The sequence below is a fragment of the Schistocerca gregaria genome, chromosome 1 (genome assembly GCF_023897955.1).
Source record: "Schistocerca gregaria isolate iqSchGreg1 chromosome 1, iqSchGreg1.2, whole genome shotgun sequence".
NCBI lineage: Eukaryota > Metazoa > Arthropoda > Insecta > Orthoptera > Acrididae > Schistocerca > Schistocerca gregaria.
Genome location: NC_064920.1, coordinates 570,467,407 through 570,483,530, shown reverse-complemented (window position 1 = coordinate 570,483,530; position 16,124 = coordinate 570,467,407). Strand labels below are relative to the sequence as shown.

General features: G+C 44.6%; 1 protein-coding gene across 1 annotated transcript in view; it reads left to right on the top strand.

The window, feature by feature from the left end:
* The window catches only part of LOC126360932 (uncharacterized), a 47,782-nt gene extending 31,883 nt beyond the window's left edge, over nt 1-15,899 (top strand). The window contains exon 5 of the mRNA XM_050007755.1: nt 15,785-15,899. Coding sequence (XP_049863712.1) covers nt 15,785-15,899 — 115 coding nt within the window. The remainder of the gene's footprint in view (nt 1-15,784) is intronic.
* Nucleotides 15,900-16,124: the final 225 nt, after the last annotated feature.

Here is a 16,124-nt window from a genome sequence, read left to right as displayed (position 1 = left end):
TCGATATAGTACAGCAAAAATGTGATTCACCGGAAGAGCCGACAGCCGGTCGCTGTGGTGGAGTAGTTCTAGGGGCTTCAGTCCAGATCCACGCGCCTGCTACGGTTGAGGTTCGAATCGTGCCTCAGGCATGGATGTGTGGTGTCTTTAGGTTAGTTAGGTTTAAGTAGTTTTAAGTCTAGGGGACTGATGACGTCAGATGTTAAGTCCCATAGTGCTTAGAGCCATTTGAACCATTTTTTGAAGTGCCGACAGGTTTCCATTGATCGTCGGTCGCATCCCGATGGACCCGCGCCCACTGCAATCGTAACTGGTGAATCCGTTGGGTTAAGATGTGGATATTTAAGGGTAGTCTGCTGCAGATCTCGATGTTCAACAATTTACGCTGAACAGTGTGCTTCGATACACACGTGCGTGCACCAGCAGTCTGCTCTTTCGTCAGAGATGTCGCAGATCACCGTACATCCTTCTTTACAGAGCAGACAATTCGCCGAACCCTACGTTCTGTGAAGAGTCGTGGACGTACAACCATTCAGGGCCTAGGGGAAGTTTGGCTGTCCTTCTACCTCTTTCTGTAGATGATCAAGACGATAGCACTTGAACTTTCGACCACTTTTACCGTTTCCGAGGTACTCGTTCACAGGCTACTCGTGATAATAATCTGCCATTTGTCAAAGTCACTTATCTCAATGGATTTCCCCATTTCCAGTCCATATCTTCGCTAGGGTGATCCCCCGTCCATGTTTGCTTCGCTTACATACTTTCGTTACCCCGTCATGTACCAGCGACGCCTCCAGGAGACATCTACACATCGCGATGAACAGTGGTCATAATGTTTTAGCTCCTCAGTGTAAAATTAGCATTGTGTTCCATCGATATTTAGCCTTTAAAGTTTGTTTAATGACTGTTTCAGAGATTGTTAGTAACTTCATAATCTTCAGTCACTTCTAGGTCCCTCTGATAACAGATAATACTTCCCACATTTGTTCTAGTAGCATATTATTTATAAACAATTTGGACCTTAGGGTGCTTGACCCTAAATGTGAATGCTTCGGACTTTTCTATTGAGATGTCTACTTTCTAAAAGTCTTAATAAATTATCTTCTGTCTCTTGTAGAATTAATCGTTCGTCACTAAGTTACACATAGTTAAGAGAAAATAATCTATTGTAGGCGTCCTGGGTGTGGGGAAATGAGGCCTTCCGAGTCGTGGTTTCTGTGTATCTCGTCCGTAATTTGGCTCCCTGGCTGTCCAGTCTGGCTACGAGGTGACGTAACCAGCTCGTGGTGTGCCCGTAATACTTGAAATATCAGCAGACTCCTCTTGCGGAAATTCCGCCGGGCTGTTATGGCTTGACTCGATTTCCTCCTCTGCTTCTTGCATTCCCACGGAAGGTGTCTGAAGTTTTTCTTAGCTGCGCCGAGTACATTATTTCGCGGTTAAACACTATTAATTCTGCGAGTTTATTTTCCTTTTTGTGCTACCTTCATCGCCATAGGATGTATCACACTTTTGCAAACTTTCTCACACTAAAAGGAGAAAAAGAATTCCTATAAACAACAGTGAAAAAAACAACCAACAACAACAACAAAAAAAGAAAGCATCGCTCTGGAGTGCAAAACTTGAGGACACATTAACTTTCATATGGGTACGACTACCAAGTAACATAACTCGATGAAACTGGATCGTAGACAGAAATAGCTGGTACGGTGTAGTACAGATGATAACTGAAGAAAATACGACAGTGAGACGAACAGAAATGACGCGTCTATAGGGCGTGTTGCCACCACAGGCGGTAATGCGTGCTCTGTAGACGCGTTCAAATGCTGACGACATGATTGGAAAGGAGTTTTTGTGATAAAGAGTTTCATTCATCCATGATGGCGGTTGACAACTGATACATGGTTGTTGCTACATGTGACGTACTGTAATATGTCTCTCTAATGCATTCCGCACGTGCTGGGTGGGATTTAAGTTGGGGTGAGGTGAGGAGGGGGAACGGGTAAGCCAGTCAGTTCGTCGTGTATCCTCTCAATCCAAGAGCTTCTCCACCAGCGCTGTTCGATGCGATGGATGAAAAAAGGCACGTGGGGAAATAATAGTGTCAATATAATGTTGTAGGTGAGTTTTACGTGTTCAAAGATTTGGAGAAGCCCATACAACATTATGCCTCGCCACACCATATCTCTTGGACACGAGAACTGTCATGTTAGACAATGCTGAACATGCTCTCATATGATAAGAGGTGAGAACATGCAATGAGCCCAAGAACATTGTCAAACTTGACCGCTTTGGTGCGGGGAGGCATAATGATGCATAAGCGTGCGGACCTGCAAATCTTTGAACAAGGCAGACTCGCTGGTCAAGGCTATTGTGACACTATACTCCTTTCGCATAAGTGTCTTTCTTTTTTCGGGGGGTGCATTCTACTGGGGCTTCATTTTCATGGATGACAATCCGCTACCGCATCGAACAGTGTAGAGGGGAGCAGCAGCTCTTCGAACGAGAGGATATGCAGCGTATGGACTGGCATGCCATTTTTCCGACTTAAATCCCACCGAGCACATATACGATGTGTTGCGGAGGCGTACTACAGCATGTCTGCATGTCTGCATGCACCAACGAACATGCAGTAGTTATAAATTGCGTTGCGGCCACATGTGGTAAGCGTTACTTCACGCAGTGGAGAATGGCAAAACAGAGGCACGCCGGTGACGGAGGCGTTGCGAAGTAGGCAGGCACAGATAGCCTTGCTGACAGCAGCAGTCTACCAGGAGGCTGACACAAGGACCCGCACAGACTGAGCGCCGAGCGAAGCTTGGAGAGTGCTGAGTAAGGGGAAGTGAGACCAGCACGGTAAGTTACGCTGCAGTATACTGCGGGAGTAATAACAAAAAGCGACCACCGAGGGTAAAAAACATCCTCCTGCTGGATATAAATAGTGGAGCTCAGGCAGCAACAGACAGAAGCCATTAGGAAGCAGTTCGGATCTGAGGACGGACGTGGTCCGTGTCCGAATGTTCCATCTTCGTAGGTGACGATTGCGGAAGTCTGTTCCAGCTCGCAGGAGTCATCAGTTCGCCGCCAGATGTCAACTTCAGCTCTGGAGGTCAGCCCGAGTTCTGTCGGCACAGTGGCTGACTAACTACAGCGAGAACTTCCAACAGGCCCGGCCGCAGTGCGGCCTTGGTCACAGGCGCTGCCGAGGACTGACGCCCGGACTTCACGGCAACCCGGCCCACAGCGCATGGTACGTCCATGACGGGACCTCGCGGACATCGTGACTGACTGCTTGCCGGCCGCGGTGGTCTCGCGGTTCTAGGCGCGCAGTCCGGAACCGTGGGACTGCTACGGTCGCAGGTTCGAATCCTGCCTCGGGCATGGATGTGTGTGATGTCCTTAGGTTAGTTAGGTTTAAGTAGTTCTAAGTTCTAGGGGACTAATGACCACAGCAGTTGAGTCCCATAGTGCTCAGAGCCATTTTTGAACTGACTGCTTCCCAGCTTCTGGTGGAGCAGGCGTCTGCAGCTGACCTCACGGCCACGCGGCTCCATGGGCGTGACGTACTGGGGCGCCGAGCGGCGACGAGTTCATCTCAACCACAGGGCATCCTGGCTTCAGCGGAACACTGGTGGCCTGAGGCTCCCGAGTGCGATCAGCGGCGCGCATTGAGCGCATTGTGGGAGAATCTACACAGCAGCAGCCAGGTGGAGGGATCCACAGGGCTGGGCAGCGACAACGAGGCAAAAATTGTAAAGAAAGTGCAACAAATAATTGTAAAACTCCACGCCGTCTCAGTCTTTGGCGCAGCCACTGTGTCTGCTGGTAACAAGTGGTGCAGAAGTCGTAAAAATTGTGTAGGTGGATGAATGGAACGCACTATCACGAGATCTCCTTAGCAACATTTTGTAATTTCTATTGGTCCATCGTGAATCGCCATCACTTCAGTGTAATTATTGTCTCTGAACGAAAGTGTCATATCCGTTCGTCTTATTGGATATATCTTTCAGTTGCCTTCTGTGCTATGCGGCAGAAGTTCTTTCAGTGTGAGGTCCAACTTTCATGGAACAAAATTACTTGGCACTGACATCTCATGCGAAAGTTACTTTCGTCCTTAAGTTTTGCATACCAGTGTATTCTCAACAGTAACACAGAAACGATGCTAAAGCAAACTTCTAAAATCGGAAACTAGCAACAAATGCTCAAACAATCGTTTCCGTGTTTATATTGAAATCCCTACCGAAATACATGTTTTGCATTTCCACATTATTACGTTGCCGAATAACTGCACAATGAAATCAACATCTTGGCCTCTTGTCGATAAAAATGACTTATCCGAGAATATCTGATGAGGTTGCCTAAATGGAGTTCTTTAAGGCATTTCAGCTGAATTAATGTATATATTTCAACTACTTACTGTATATTGTTCTGTAAAAGAAAGTAGCTAACGTGTGGGATAGGACTCTCTGCAAATAGTAAATATTGTACGATAGTTTTATGAAGAGTTCTGAAGAATTCACTACCATCCTTTTTATAACTTACTGGACGGTATAATCTCATTTGAAAACCTCCACAGCAGTAAAACCTGAATATATGTAGATATGTTTAGTGTACTGCATGCCGTACTCAGGAAAATGCTCACAAACAAAAAACTAGTCGCGTGCGATTGTTAGCTGGGAGATTCCGAATCGCCAAATTGGAAAGTGTTTTCTTAATTCGTCCGCGACTGGCCGTTTCTCGCGGCGACTGGCAGTTGTATCTCATGGGTATCTTCTTACTATAGCTGACTGTAATGGGTGTTATGTACAGCGTGGTGTTGAGTTTGTGTTATTTGAAGACAAAAGGGAGATACCAGATGCCGTTACACAGCCTTCGTCAAGGCTGCTGCAGGGTTAAACGTCTCCATCCCACGAACTTATCGCTATCAATAGAGTGTCACATGCCCATACTTCACGGGATACTGCAGAGAAATATGAAAATTAATCCAGGACACTGGCTTAAAGTCAGAAGATAGGGAATTTTTCGTTAGTACGTCTTCTTCATCCAGTCCGGAGTGTTCAAAGTGGAATGATCACCATGAAACTTGTAGGAAAATCATATGACACTCGGAAATACACCGAAAAAATGTTAAGAAAATGTAATTAATCCAGGAAAGAAGTGGTTCATGTGATACTCGTTCGACAGATTATTCGGAACTACGTACCAGTCGGTAAAGTACATGTCATAAGATGTATCAACAGTTGTCCATCTTCATTGCTGCGAAACACACCTCTTGCAATGCTCATAGCCCTTAAAGTATGCATTTTAGAAACCATGCTTACTAGACTTTTTTTCTTTTTTGGCCCATACTACCACTTCTAGGCGCTGCAGTCTGGAACCGCGAGACCGCTGCGGTTGCAGGTTCGAATCCTGCCTCGGGCATGGATGTGTGTCATGTCCTTAGGGTAGTTAGGTTTAACTAGTTCTAAGTTCTAGGGGACTAATGACCTGAGAAGTTGAGTCCCATAGTGCTCAGAGCCATTTGAACTACCACTACTGCACGTTAGTTGGTAGAGTTCCTGTTCCCCTTGTATGTAGGAGGGGCGCTCAATAAGTGATGAAACACATTTTTTTCCTCAGGCAGTTTAGGTTGAGAATATCTAGTTTTTGTTGTGGGACATCGTGCCATATTTCTGTTTTAGCCCTTATAGTTTCAAGAAATTCAGACAGGCGGAGTCGTTATACGTAGCTTCAAAGTGTGCGTTCCAAACAGGCAGCTGTCATTAAGTTTCTTATGGTGGAAAAACAGAGCATCGCAAATATTCATGAGCGCTTGCAGAAGGTCTACGAAGACCTGACAGTGAACAAAAGAACGGTGAGTCGTTGGGCGGTGCATCTGTCATAATGGAAACAAAGTCGCACAAACATCTCGCTTACCGGCAGGCCGAACACAGCTGTGACTCCTAATATGTTAGAAAGTGCGGATACTCTCATTCAAGGTGATAGACGGACCACAGTCAGATACCCTGCTGCACAATTGGATGCCTCTGTTGGTGGTGCTGACGCACTCGTCCACCGGTTGGGGTACTCAAAGGCATATACCCGCTGGACTCCTCGGCGCCTAACAGTAGACCATGAAGAGTAACGAAGGACCACCTGTGCTGAATTTTTTGCGTGCACCTTACGTGGCTGTTTGTGAAAATTTTTTGTTGAACGTCGTCGCAGGCGATGGAAGATGAGTTCATCATTTCGACAGTTCATTACTTCGAGCTGGAAAGAAAACGGCACTCCATGGAGTGGCGCCGCACCACCTCTGCTACGAAGAAACAGTTCAAAGTAGAGAGATAGTATGATTGTGGTTCGATGAACCCTCTGCCAAGCACTTAAATGTGAATTGCAGAGTAGTCATGTAGATGTAGAAAGCCGCACCCACGGCCGGTAAAGTGATGACGACGGTCGTCTGGGACTCTGAAGGTGTTGACGTTCTCAATCGTACTGCAGTGATCAACTCTGAAGAGTATTGTACTGCACTCAGGATATTGAAGAAATGGCATCAGCGTGTTCGCCACCACAAAAATCCGAGTAAGCATCTACCTCCTGACGACAATGCAAGGCCTCACACAAGTCTGCACCTCCGAGAGGAGCTCACAAAACTCTCTAGTCCGTCCTTCCTCGCCCACACAACAGTTCGGATCTCGCACCTTGTGACTGCCATCTGTTTGACCCATTGAGGGATGCACTCCGAGGAGCAGTACACAGATGATGAGGAGGTTACTGATACAACAATACCCTGACTCCGACGTCGACCAGTAGAGTAGCACTATGTGGGCGTAAAAGCCGTTCTAATAACATGGCGTAAGACTGTTCGTGTTGAACGGGGATTATGTTTAAAAATTTGGGTTTTGTAGCCAAACGAGAGGGTGTATTGGTATCTTGGGCAGAGCCAACATGGTATCATGAAAAATGTATTTCACTACTTATTGAACGCCACTTCCACAACAAATAATTGATGAAACGATCAAGCAACAGATTCTTGAATGTTACCTACCAGTCGTGGGTCATCACTACGCTGAATTAGTAGAAGACATTGTGAAACCCACCGGGTTTGGTCGATGCTACAAGAGAGACGTTGTGCATCACGGAGAGGTTTAGTGTGAACATTCGGTGAGCATGTGTTCCAAGAATAGTCTGGAAACATATTACTTTTCCCACATACGTCTCGTCTGTCTCGGTAGCCCAGTTGTTAGCATGTCTGGCTAGTAAGCGGAACACCTGGGTTTGTTTCCCAGTATCGATAGGGAATTTTACTTGATGGGAGGTTTGGAACGAGTTGCACTCAACCTCGTGATGTCAACTGAGTAGCTGGATAGTTGAGTGAGAAACTGAGCTTCCAAGCCCGGTAGAGCGGTGGCCTGACCCCGCGACCCTCCGGGCCGCATCTAGTAACGCCAATGGCAGAGAATGACATGGCGGTCGGTCTTGAGTGGTCTAAAAGTGCAGGAACGTTTTTTTCTTTTTACGTACAGGGTGATTCCGCGAAGATGTTAGAAACTTTCAAGGCTGATGTCAGTTCCCGGTAAGAGACCCTGGTCCGGTCACGACCTAGTCGAAATTTATAAGTGGAGATAATTTCATACCTGTGACCGTGGAATGCACATACTGGGACTCTTATTGCTTGTAGGAAACTTTCAGAGGTCAAACAAGAGAAAAAGTCCAGTAAACGTGGGCTCTAAAATACTGATACTGTCAACGCCGCTGGGAGTATTTGGGCCGGCTAACAGTGGTCAGAGGCCACGCGCACGGAATGAAAGTGCCTTCTTAAGTGGTGCGCAGGCGCGTAGCCGGCGTCTGGCTTGCAGCAGAAGCCTGCAGAAAGAGAGGGCGTGACTGATGTGTGCCAAGCAGCTTGCTTGCAGGATACTTGAGCTTACTCGAGCAGGGCAGCAACTGTTGGAGCTGTCGGCCGAGTTGGGGAAGTGCACCGCAGTACACAACCGGCGCCCGGACAAAGTAAAGGGTCGGCATGAGTGTGGTGGCCGCATCAACCTGAACCCCGTGAGCTTACCGGTTGTCTGCTGATCCATAACGAGTGAGCGCCAGCTAACTTTCCTGGTTCCTACGAAGTCAGTGTTGTTACGGTCTCTTTAGCTACACGGCCAAAACAGATTAATTCAAGTGCCGCCGTGACGACTGTTTTTCGAAAACTTTGAGGAAAAGCTGCACGGTGGAGCTTATCGTTTCTTTGTTTCTTTTTTTTGGTCATCAGTTTAAGCAAAGTAGGAACTTAGCTCACGTTTAATGTAAAGCGACTCAATGACTGATTTTCAAGTTTCACGATTGGGTGGCCAGCCATTGCGACCGTCAGTTATCTCGGTATTAAATTTTGCATTACTATTTCCAAATGGATACCACTGACCTAATTCTCAAGTTATACGCCTGTCACTGCGGGCCGCGTAAAAAGATAAAAAAAAAAGAAATAAAGAGAGAGACTTTGTTATTCGTTTGCCTTACCAGTGCTGTATAATTTATGCAGTTTTCTCTGTTACAGTGATTGACTTGTGTGTGTCCGTATTATACCGTATTATAAGACACCTTGGCTCAGGGGCGTATTTACCGGTGCACGTGAGTTCACTCTGGTACGCACTCGCCGCGAGCATGGGGCATCCCTCCGATTTCTTTCGTCGTTGTTAATGTAACGTGGTAATTGTAGATCTTGTATTCAAGTGAAGGTGGGACCTGGCCATATCATCAAGGTTACGACGTTGCATTTTCGGCAGTGACCTGGGTAAACTGTCAGTTGTTTGGAACTGAGTCACTTTGTCAATTATTGAAAATTAAGTGGAGTACTGGTGTCAGCTGCCCTTGAATATTTCTAACCAAGTCAGTTGATACTAAAAAAAAAAAAATTCCTGGTATTTGTCATTGGTGTGATCAAGTCTTAAGTAACTTCTTCAAAAGGCTACATCACTACTGTTAAGTTTTTTTTAATTCGTTTATTCATCGGTCTGAAAGAATTTCTTGCTGACAAAGGTTTAGAAGTTCATTCGTTCTACGTAAATTGAAAATTTTACTGGTCTCAGCTGTTGAAAGATCTCTGAAGAATTTTACTAGTTTATTAAATCAAGATTTATAATTGCAGTTGCTGCATTTATTTTAAAAATTTGGTCTAATTAACTGTTCGTTTGTGTTGTTTAATTACCAATGTACGCGAGTATTTATTGCGACATCTAATAAATGATTATAAGCCGAAATCTTAAAGAAAAATCTCATTGGCTTGTCATCCAAGGATCCCTGTATGAAGACCATCCTCTTCAACCGCACTTAGCGCATAGTAAAACATACCTTACGCGCTATGGGTACTTGTTCAGTGGGAAATATTTTCCACTGTATCAAAAACGAACAAATGCACATAGCTCTTAAGGTATGCATTTCAGGGTCGACGTTTACTAGACATTTTTTCTTGTTTTGGTCCGTATTACCACCTCTGAAAGGTTCCCACCGTATAGTCTCAGCAACAACAGTGCCAGCACATGATTTCCACTGTCAGATGCATCAGAACAATTTTAGCTTACAACTTTCAACTTTGTCTTTTTCGATCTAGGGCGTTGCCTGAAAGTGATACATTTACCTTTCTCTGAGATCCCTGCAAGTTGTAATATCGTTACGAAATCAAGTCGTATGTTTTGCGAATTGACCACGACGAGAAAATCCGAGAAATTAGAGTTCACGCCCAGATTAAACGACAGTTCCCTTTTCCACGTACCATTCGCTAGTGGAGCTGGGAAGAAGAGAAATGATTGTGGTGCCTCACGTACCGCTCCATGAAACACCGTAACGGAGGTTGCAGACTACAGACGTCGATGAACAGTTTTCCTCCGCCATCTGTCATCGAACCGGTTCTACCAAAAAAGGTGTCGCATAGGTAAGACACTGTTAAAACTGGCGTTTGGCTATTGAGGTTTCCCATGATTTTTCCGTGTAGTTTAGGATTAATGTAGGCACGCTTCCTTTGAAAGTATTTGCTACGGCATCCTCTCCCAAGCCTAGCTTTTACTGTCTCTAATTCCCTTGTCGTTCTGCAAATGTGCTACCACAAGGCGAGCTCTACAATATAAACGTGCTTTAGCAACCTCTGCTACAGAGCGTCGTTTAATTAAATTAAAATTACGTTGCAGGGAATGCAGTGGTGTTAACTGAAATATTCTACAGTTCCGTGTTTATTAACCATGAAAATGTATAGCAATTTGTGGGTCTTAATGGCATGTTTCAAAAGAAAGTTACAAGACCTATGAATATTAGCCTCAAAGTGTAGGAAATGTCAAGGGAGAGTGCAGAAAATCATCCAGAACGTGGAACGTTAACAAAAAACGTAGGACACTAACTAAAACGTAGAATTGAAAGTACAACATGCATGGAAATACCGCTTCAACAATCCCCTTTAATACGCAAGACGAACTGGAGCGCACTGAACTACCTGGCAGATTACATCTGTGTGCCGGACTGGGACTCAACCAACACACAGTTTTAATCTGCGATGAATTTCCAAAAGCTTGCACAAACCGCTGAAGACTGAAATATTCTGGAGCGAATTCTTCAGGGTGTTGTACAAAATGATCATAAAAAAATTACTTTTTTTTAGAGGCTTATGTGCCGTAGTAAAATGTCGCTTGTCCATTAAACTCCACAAGCAAATATCAGTTGCATTGCGGGGTTGATTCCTGACCGGCTCGTGCAGTCCGGAGTGTCTTCATTTCTTTACTGAATTTGTGCAGTATTTAAAGTTACATTCTAATTTTAAATAACAAATTGTCCTAACAGCATAATTTTCCTTGTAATTTTGTTAGCTGAATGATGCGGAACTCTCTAGATACTTTTGAACGTGTGCGTAAATGTGAGTGACAGTAGACAGTTTCGGCTCACCGCATTGCTTTTAAGGGAAATTTCACTGCCACTCAAACAAAGGAGCGCATATCATTCACGGTGACATAATAGGCTCGGTGTCATATATTAAACTGCTTCCAATGAATTCCAGCCAACTCCAAGTGTGGTGATTTGCATATTTCATATGGCATCATGTTGATGACAGCAAATATCGGAGACAAGTGCTTTTGCTGGCGATACGGGGCTGTTAAACTATATCGGTACGGACAATCGAATGCAAGTAAAAGGCTATATTCTAATCAATTTTCGTATTAAAACAAGTCCATTAAAACATTTACAACATTACGTACATCCATCATAGGAACATTTTTGACAGAAAATAATTTTTATCGAAACACTGTAACCGAGCGACTTCCTCGACTGTACATTGGGATAATTTAGAACTCCAGGAGAAATTTAGCTTCTTTTCCTTTCTCTAGCTACCCCGGTTCAATGAAATTATAGCAAATACACTGCCGGGAAAATACACGTCCACGGACAAGGTAATTTTGTTGACAAGTGAGGTAACAGGTAGCTCACCATCGTAAGGAGTATACTACAAGGTATTCAGGCCACAAGAAACATACATGTCAAAGTGAAGGGTGCCCTAACAGTCACACCAATACATAACGCACCCCCTCTTGCGACGACCCAGGCGTCTATTCTCGCATGCAGTCTTAAGCATCTCGCCCTGGAGAACGAGAATTTCTCTCTTTCCCAAGTAACATACGTGTTCCATTGGCAAGAGATCTGATGACCTCACTGACCAGGGAACTGTTTGCACACCGGGAAGACCACGTTGCGTAGCAATAGTCGTATGTGGACATGTGCTGCCCTGCTGAAAAGGCACACTACCTTCCTGTTGAAGAATTGTCAGTATCACGGGGATAACAGCCTGTCCAATGAAGTGGACACTGTTTAATTTACCCTGCAGGAACGCCAGATGTGGCCGCGAGCTGTAACTGATGAACCGATGACCCCCAGACCACGAATCCAGGGATGGAACCTGTGTGTCGTGGGAGGATGGACTCTGTAACAGGCAGTTCACCAGGCCTACGGCATAAACGCGTACCTCCGTTACTCGTAGTCAGAGCAGGTTCATCACTGAAGACAGCAGAGTTCTATTCCACTCTCCAGTCAACTGTTTCACGACACCAGAGTTGCCATGCTTACCGGTGTCGTGGCGTCAGTCACAGCCAGGGAACAGGCCCTCGTGGCCTTAGTTATGATCTAAGCAGACCGTTTCCAGTGGTCGCTGATGATACAGAAGGTGCAGAATACGACCGGATTTTGTTTTTGGATGATGTTCGATCTGCCAGCGCTGCTTACACAACGCGTACATCTTGACGTGCGTCGGTACGACGCAGACGTCCAGGACCTAGTCTACAGGTGTGGGCATGTTCCAGAGATCAGTGCTGAAAGCAGGACATACCACCAAGACGTCGTGTCCAACACGTGCAGCAACCATTTTTTATGGAACACTGAAGAGCCAAAGAACCTGGTACACCTGCCAAATATCGTGTATGGCCCCCGCGAGGTCGCAGAAGTGCCGCAACACGACGTGGCATGGATTCGACTAATGCCTGAGGTAGTGCTGGAAGGAACTGACACCATGAATCGTGCAGCGCTGTCCATAAATCCGTAAGAGTACGAGGCGGTGGAGATCTCTTCCGAACAGCACGCTGCAGGCCATTTCAGGTATGCTGAATAATGTTCATGTCTGGGGAGTTTGGTGTCCAGCGGAAGTGTTTAAATTCAGAAGAGCGTTCCTGGAGCCACTCTGTAGCAGTTCTGGACGTGTGGGGTGCCGCACTGTCCTGCTGGAATTGCCCAAGTCCGCCGGAATTCATAATTGATATGAATGGATAAGGTGATCAGGCAGCATGCTTACGTACGTGTCACCGGTCAAAATCGTATTTACACTATCAGGGACACACATCACTCCAGCTGCACACGCTACACACCATTACACAGCCGCCACCAGCTTGAACAATGTTCATGGATTCATGAGGTTGTCTCCATACCAATACGCGTCCTTAGGCTCCGAAAGTCCATATCGATAATGTTTCGTTGAATGGTTCGCACGTTGATGGCCCAGCATTGAGATCTGGTGCAATTTGCGGAAGGGTTGCACTTCTGACACGTTGAACGATTCTCTTCAGTTGTCGTTAGTCACGTTCTTGCAGGATTTTTTCCGGCCGCTGCGATATCGCAGATTTGATGTTTTACCGGATTTCTAACATTCACGGTACAATCGTGGAATGGTCGTACGGGAAACTACCAACTTCATCGCTACCTCGTAGATGCTGTGTCCCATCACTCGTGCGCCGACTGTAACACCACCTTCAAACTCACTTAAATCTTGATAACCTGCCATTGTAGCAGCAGTAACCGATCTAGAAATGCGCCACAGACTTGTTGACTTATATAGGCGTTGCCGACCGTAGCGGTGTAATCTGTTTGTTTGCTTACCTCTATATTTGAATATGCCTGCCTACACTAGTTTCTCTGGCGCTTTAGTGTAATATAATACGTAATGTATTTATAGTGTAGTAGTGTTTTTAAGCAGATGCTTTTCGCACGGGAAACAGATGGATATGATTTTTAAATGAACACACCGCACTGTACGGTAATAACATAAACTCAATCACTCGGAAATGGCAGTGAAGGATGAAACTTAGGTCGTAGTTAAATAAACAACAATGCAGTCATAAGACGGTGTTTTCATTTAAAAATTTAAATATTATTGTATGACTGTTGCTAAGAAACATCAGAAACTGTTTAGATAGATATGAAATATCATATGAGTAGTCATGTTAAAGTAGCTGTGGTATATTGGAGAAATTGTTCTGTACCTTTAGAGTGGGCACGTGTGTTTCAGGCCTTTTCATTAGCTAACGTATTAACAACTATATTTCATAACGTTTGTTCGTACACTGAAAAAATATTATTTCAGTAATGTATTGTATTAACTTTTCAATTATTTTTCTTGATGCGTCACTACCTTGTATATGACAAAACACTTCCGTGTTTAATTTTATCTTATCACACACCCAGAAGAATTTGACTGAATTAATCTTCGGCTGATCTTATGCTCTCTTTTCACCAACTACGAAAAGGAGTCCCACAACTTTACAGAGCTATGCAGTGTGCGTGTTCCAGCTACTTCAGATGACGCAGCTGACAGGCAAATAAAAAGAGAAATATCGGTGCATTACACTGCAAAGACGTCCGCCTGCTTCGCTGGGTGGTAACGTGCTAGCCTCTCATGCAAGCCGGCCCGGATTCGATTCCCGGCGGTGTTGGAGATTTTCCCTGCTCGAGGACTGGGTGTTGTGATATCCTCATCACCATTTCATCCGCGTCACGCGCGCGCAAGTCGCCCATTGTGGCGTCTACTGAAATTACACGTACACTTGGCGGCCGGCCTACCCGGGATTGGGGCTCTCGGCCAACGATGCCATACGCTCATTTCCAATGTTTTCTGCGGAGACTGGTTGCGGTGAATGCTATGTCTTCCAGGTTAAGTCACAAAGTCACATTTTGATTGAGGACTTTAAGATGAGGAGCCTTGCTCCGCAAAATGTGCCACTGTTATTATGAAAACTGAAAGCAGATGGCTTAGCTCTGTGACAGTATCATCAAAAAGCCATTTAGTGATTACGTATTTAGAATTTCAACGCAAAAGACTCACAATTATATCGACAACAAGCTGTTGCCATGATTTGATTATGTAATTACGTTAATGACTAAACGAGAAGAGACACCCGCTTAAAGCGTCAATTTAAAAATGAAAAAGGCATGAAAATATGCTTTGTCAGCTGAAGTGAATTAATTATTTATTTTCAGTTTTTTAAAATTGCGGTCGGGACTTGCAATATACTGAATTACGAAATGGTTCATTTTATACCTACTCATGCCTTTATCATGCTGCCTTGTGGTTCCCTCAGTGAAATGTTCATATGCAGCAGTCTAGCAAATACCCATTTCTCAACAGTGAAGATTGACGGTTATTTTAGTGCCAATATATCGTGCGTTTCTTTATTGGTTAATCTCCTGGCTGAAACGTATACAAGCTTGGAACATTTGAAAAAAAAAGTACATTATTAAATCACGTTAGTTTTCTTTATAGAGGAGTGAGTCATCTTAGAGAATTGCAAGAAAATGCTCGCCAGACCATAAATTCACGAACTCGACCTGTCCTCTTCTCGCTATAGTTTCAGAGTGCTGTATCTGTAAAACCGTGTTACACCTCAAAAGGTATCTGTCAGAATTTGTGATTCACTAACGATCAATCGACATCAAATATCTCTATCAATGTTGTAATTAACAAGTATTTCTACATCTTGATTTCAGCTGGACGGTTGCAAAGGTAGTTACTTTGGCTCCTTTCCATGAAAATTTCGTTTAACTTTGCAGTTGTAGCCTATCTGATTCAGTCATCTGGTTCATTCTGAAGGCCAATTCTTCACTGTCGTATGATGTTCTTGTACATTCGTATTTGACATTCGCCTCTCAACGCAGCGGTCAGGGTTTCCACCGTCTTCTAAATTTCATACTCGAAACGTAGGTCCTATGTACATTCACGATTCACTCTTAGAATGCAACAGCAACGATTTCATGAAACTCTTTCAGCTTGTAACCAACTTCTTTTGCCCTCTGCAATCTTTTATCTGACTTTACTCTTGAGAGAAGAGAGTCAATTGCTTGCAGGAGTCTCACAGTTTACGTTACATTCAAAATTCGCCCTAGCTAAGTGCTGTATGTGTCAAACGTAAGTGGTGACAATCACAATTTGTCTGAATGTGTACAGTTTGTGGTACGTATTTCGAGTCATTTAAAACTGAGAGGAAGCGTCGCAGTAACCATGCCTCTTCTGATACAGGATGGTCGGCTTGCTGCAGACAATTATGGACTATTCAGTATCGGTACTGCTTCTCACCAACGTGCTGGATGTGTGCTTCTTAATATTCACCATGTCCGAGGTAAGAAACATTTAAGCATGTCCAACAAAGGTGTTTCGTCTTTTTAATGTTAGTGTAAACTAACTTAAGTTATTATTAATAGTGTGCCGCGCGGGGTGGCCTTGCGGTTTGTGGCGTATTGCCACACTGTGTGCGACTCCCCCCGTAGGAGGTTCGAGTCCTCCCTCGGGCATAGTTGTGTGTGTTGTCCTTACCGTAAGTTAGGTTAAGTAGCGTGTAAGTCTAGGGAACGATGACCTC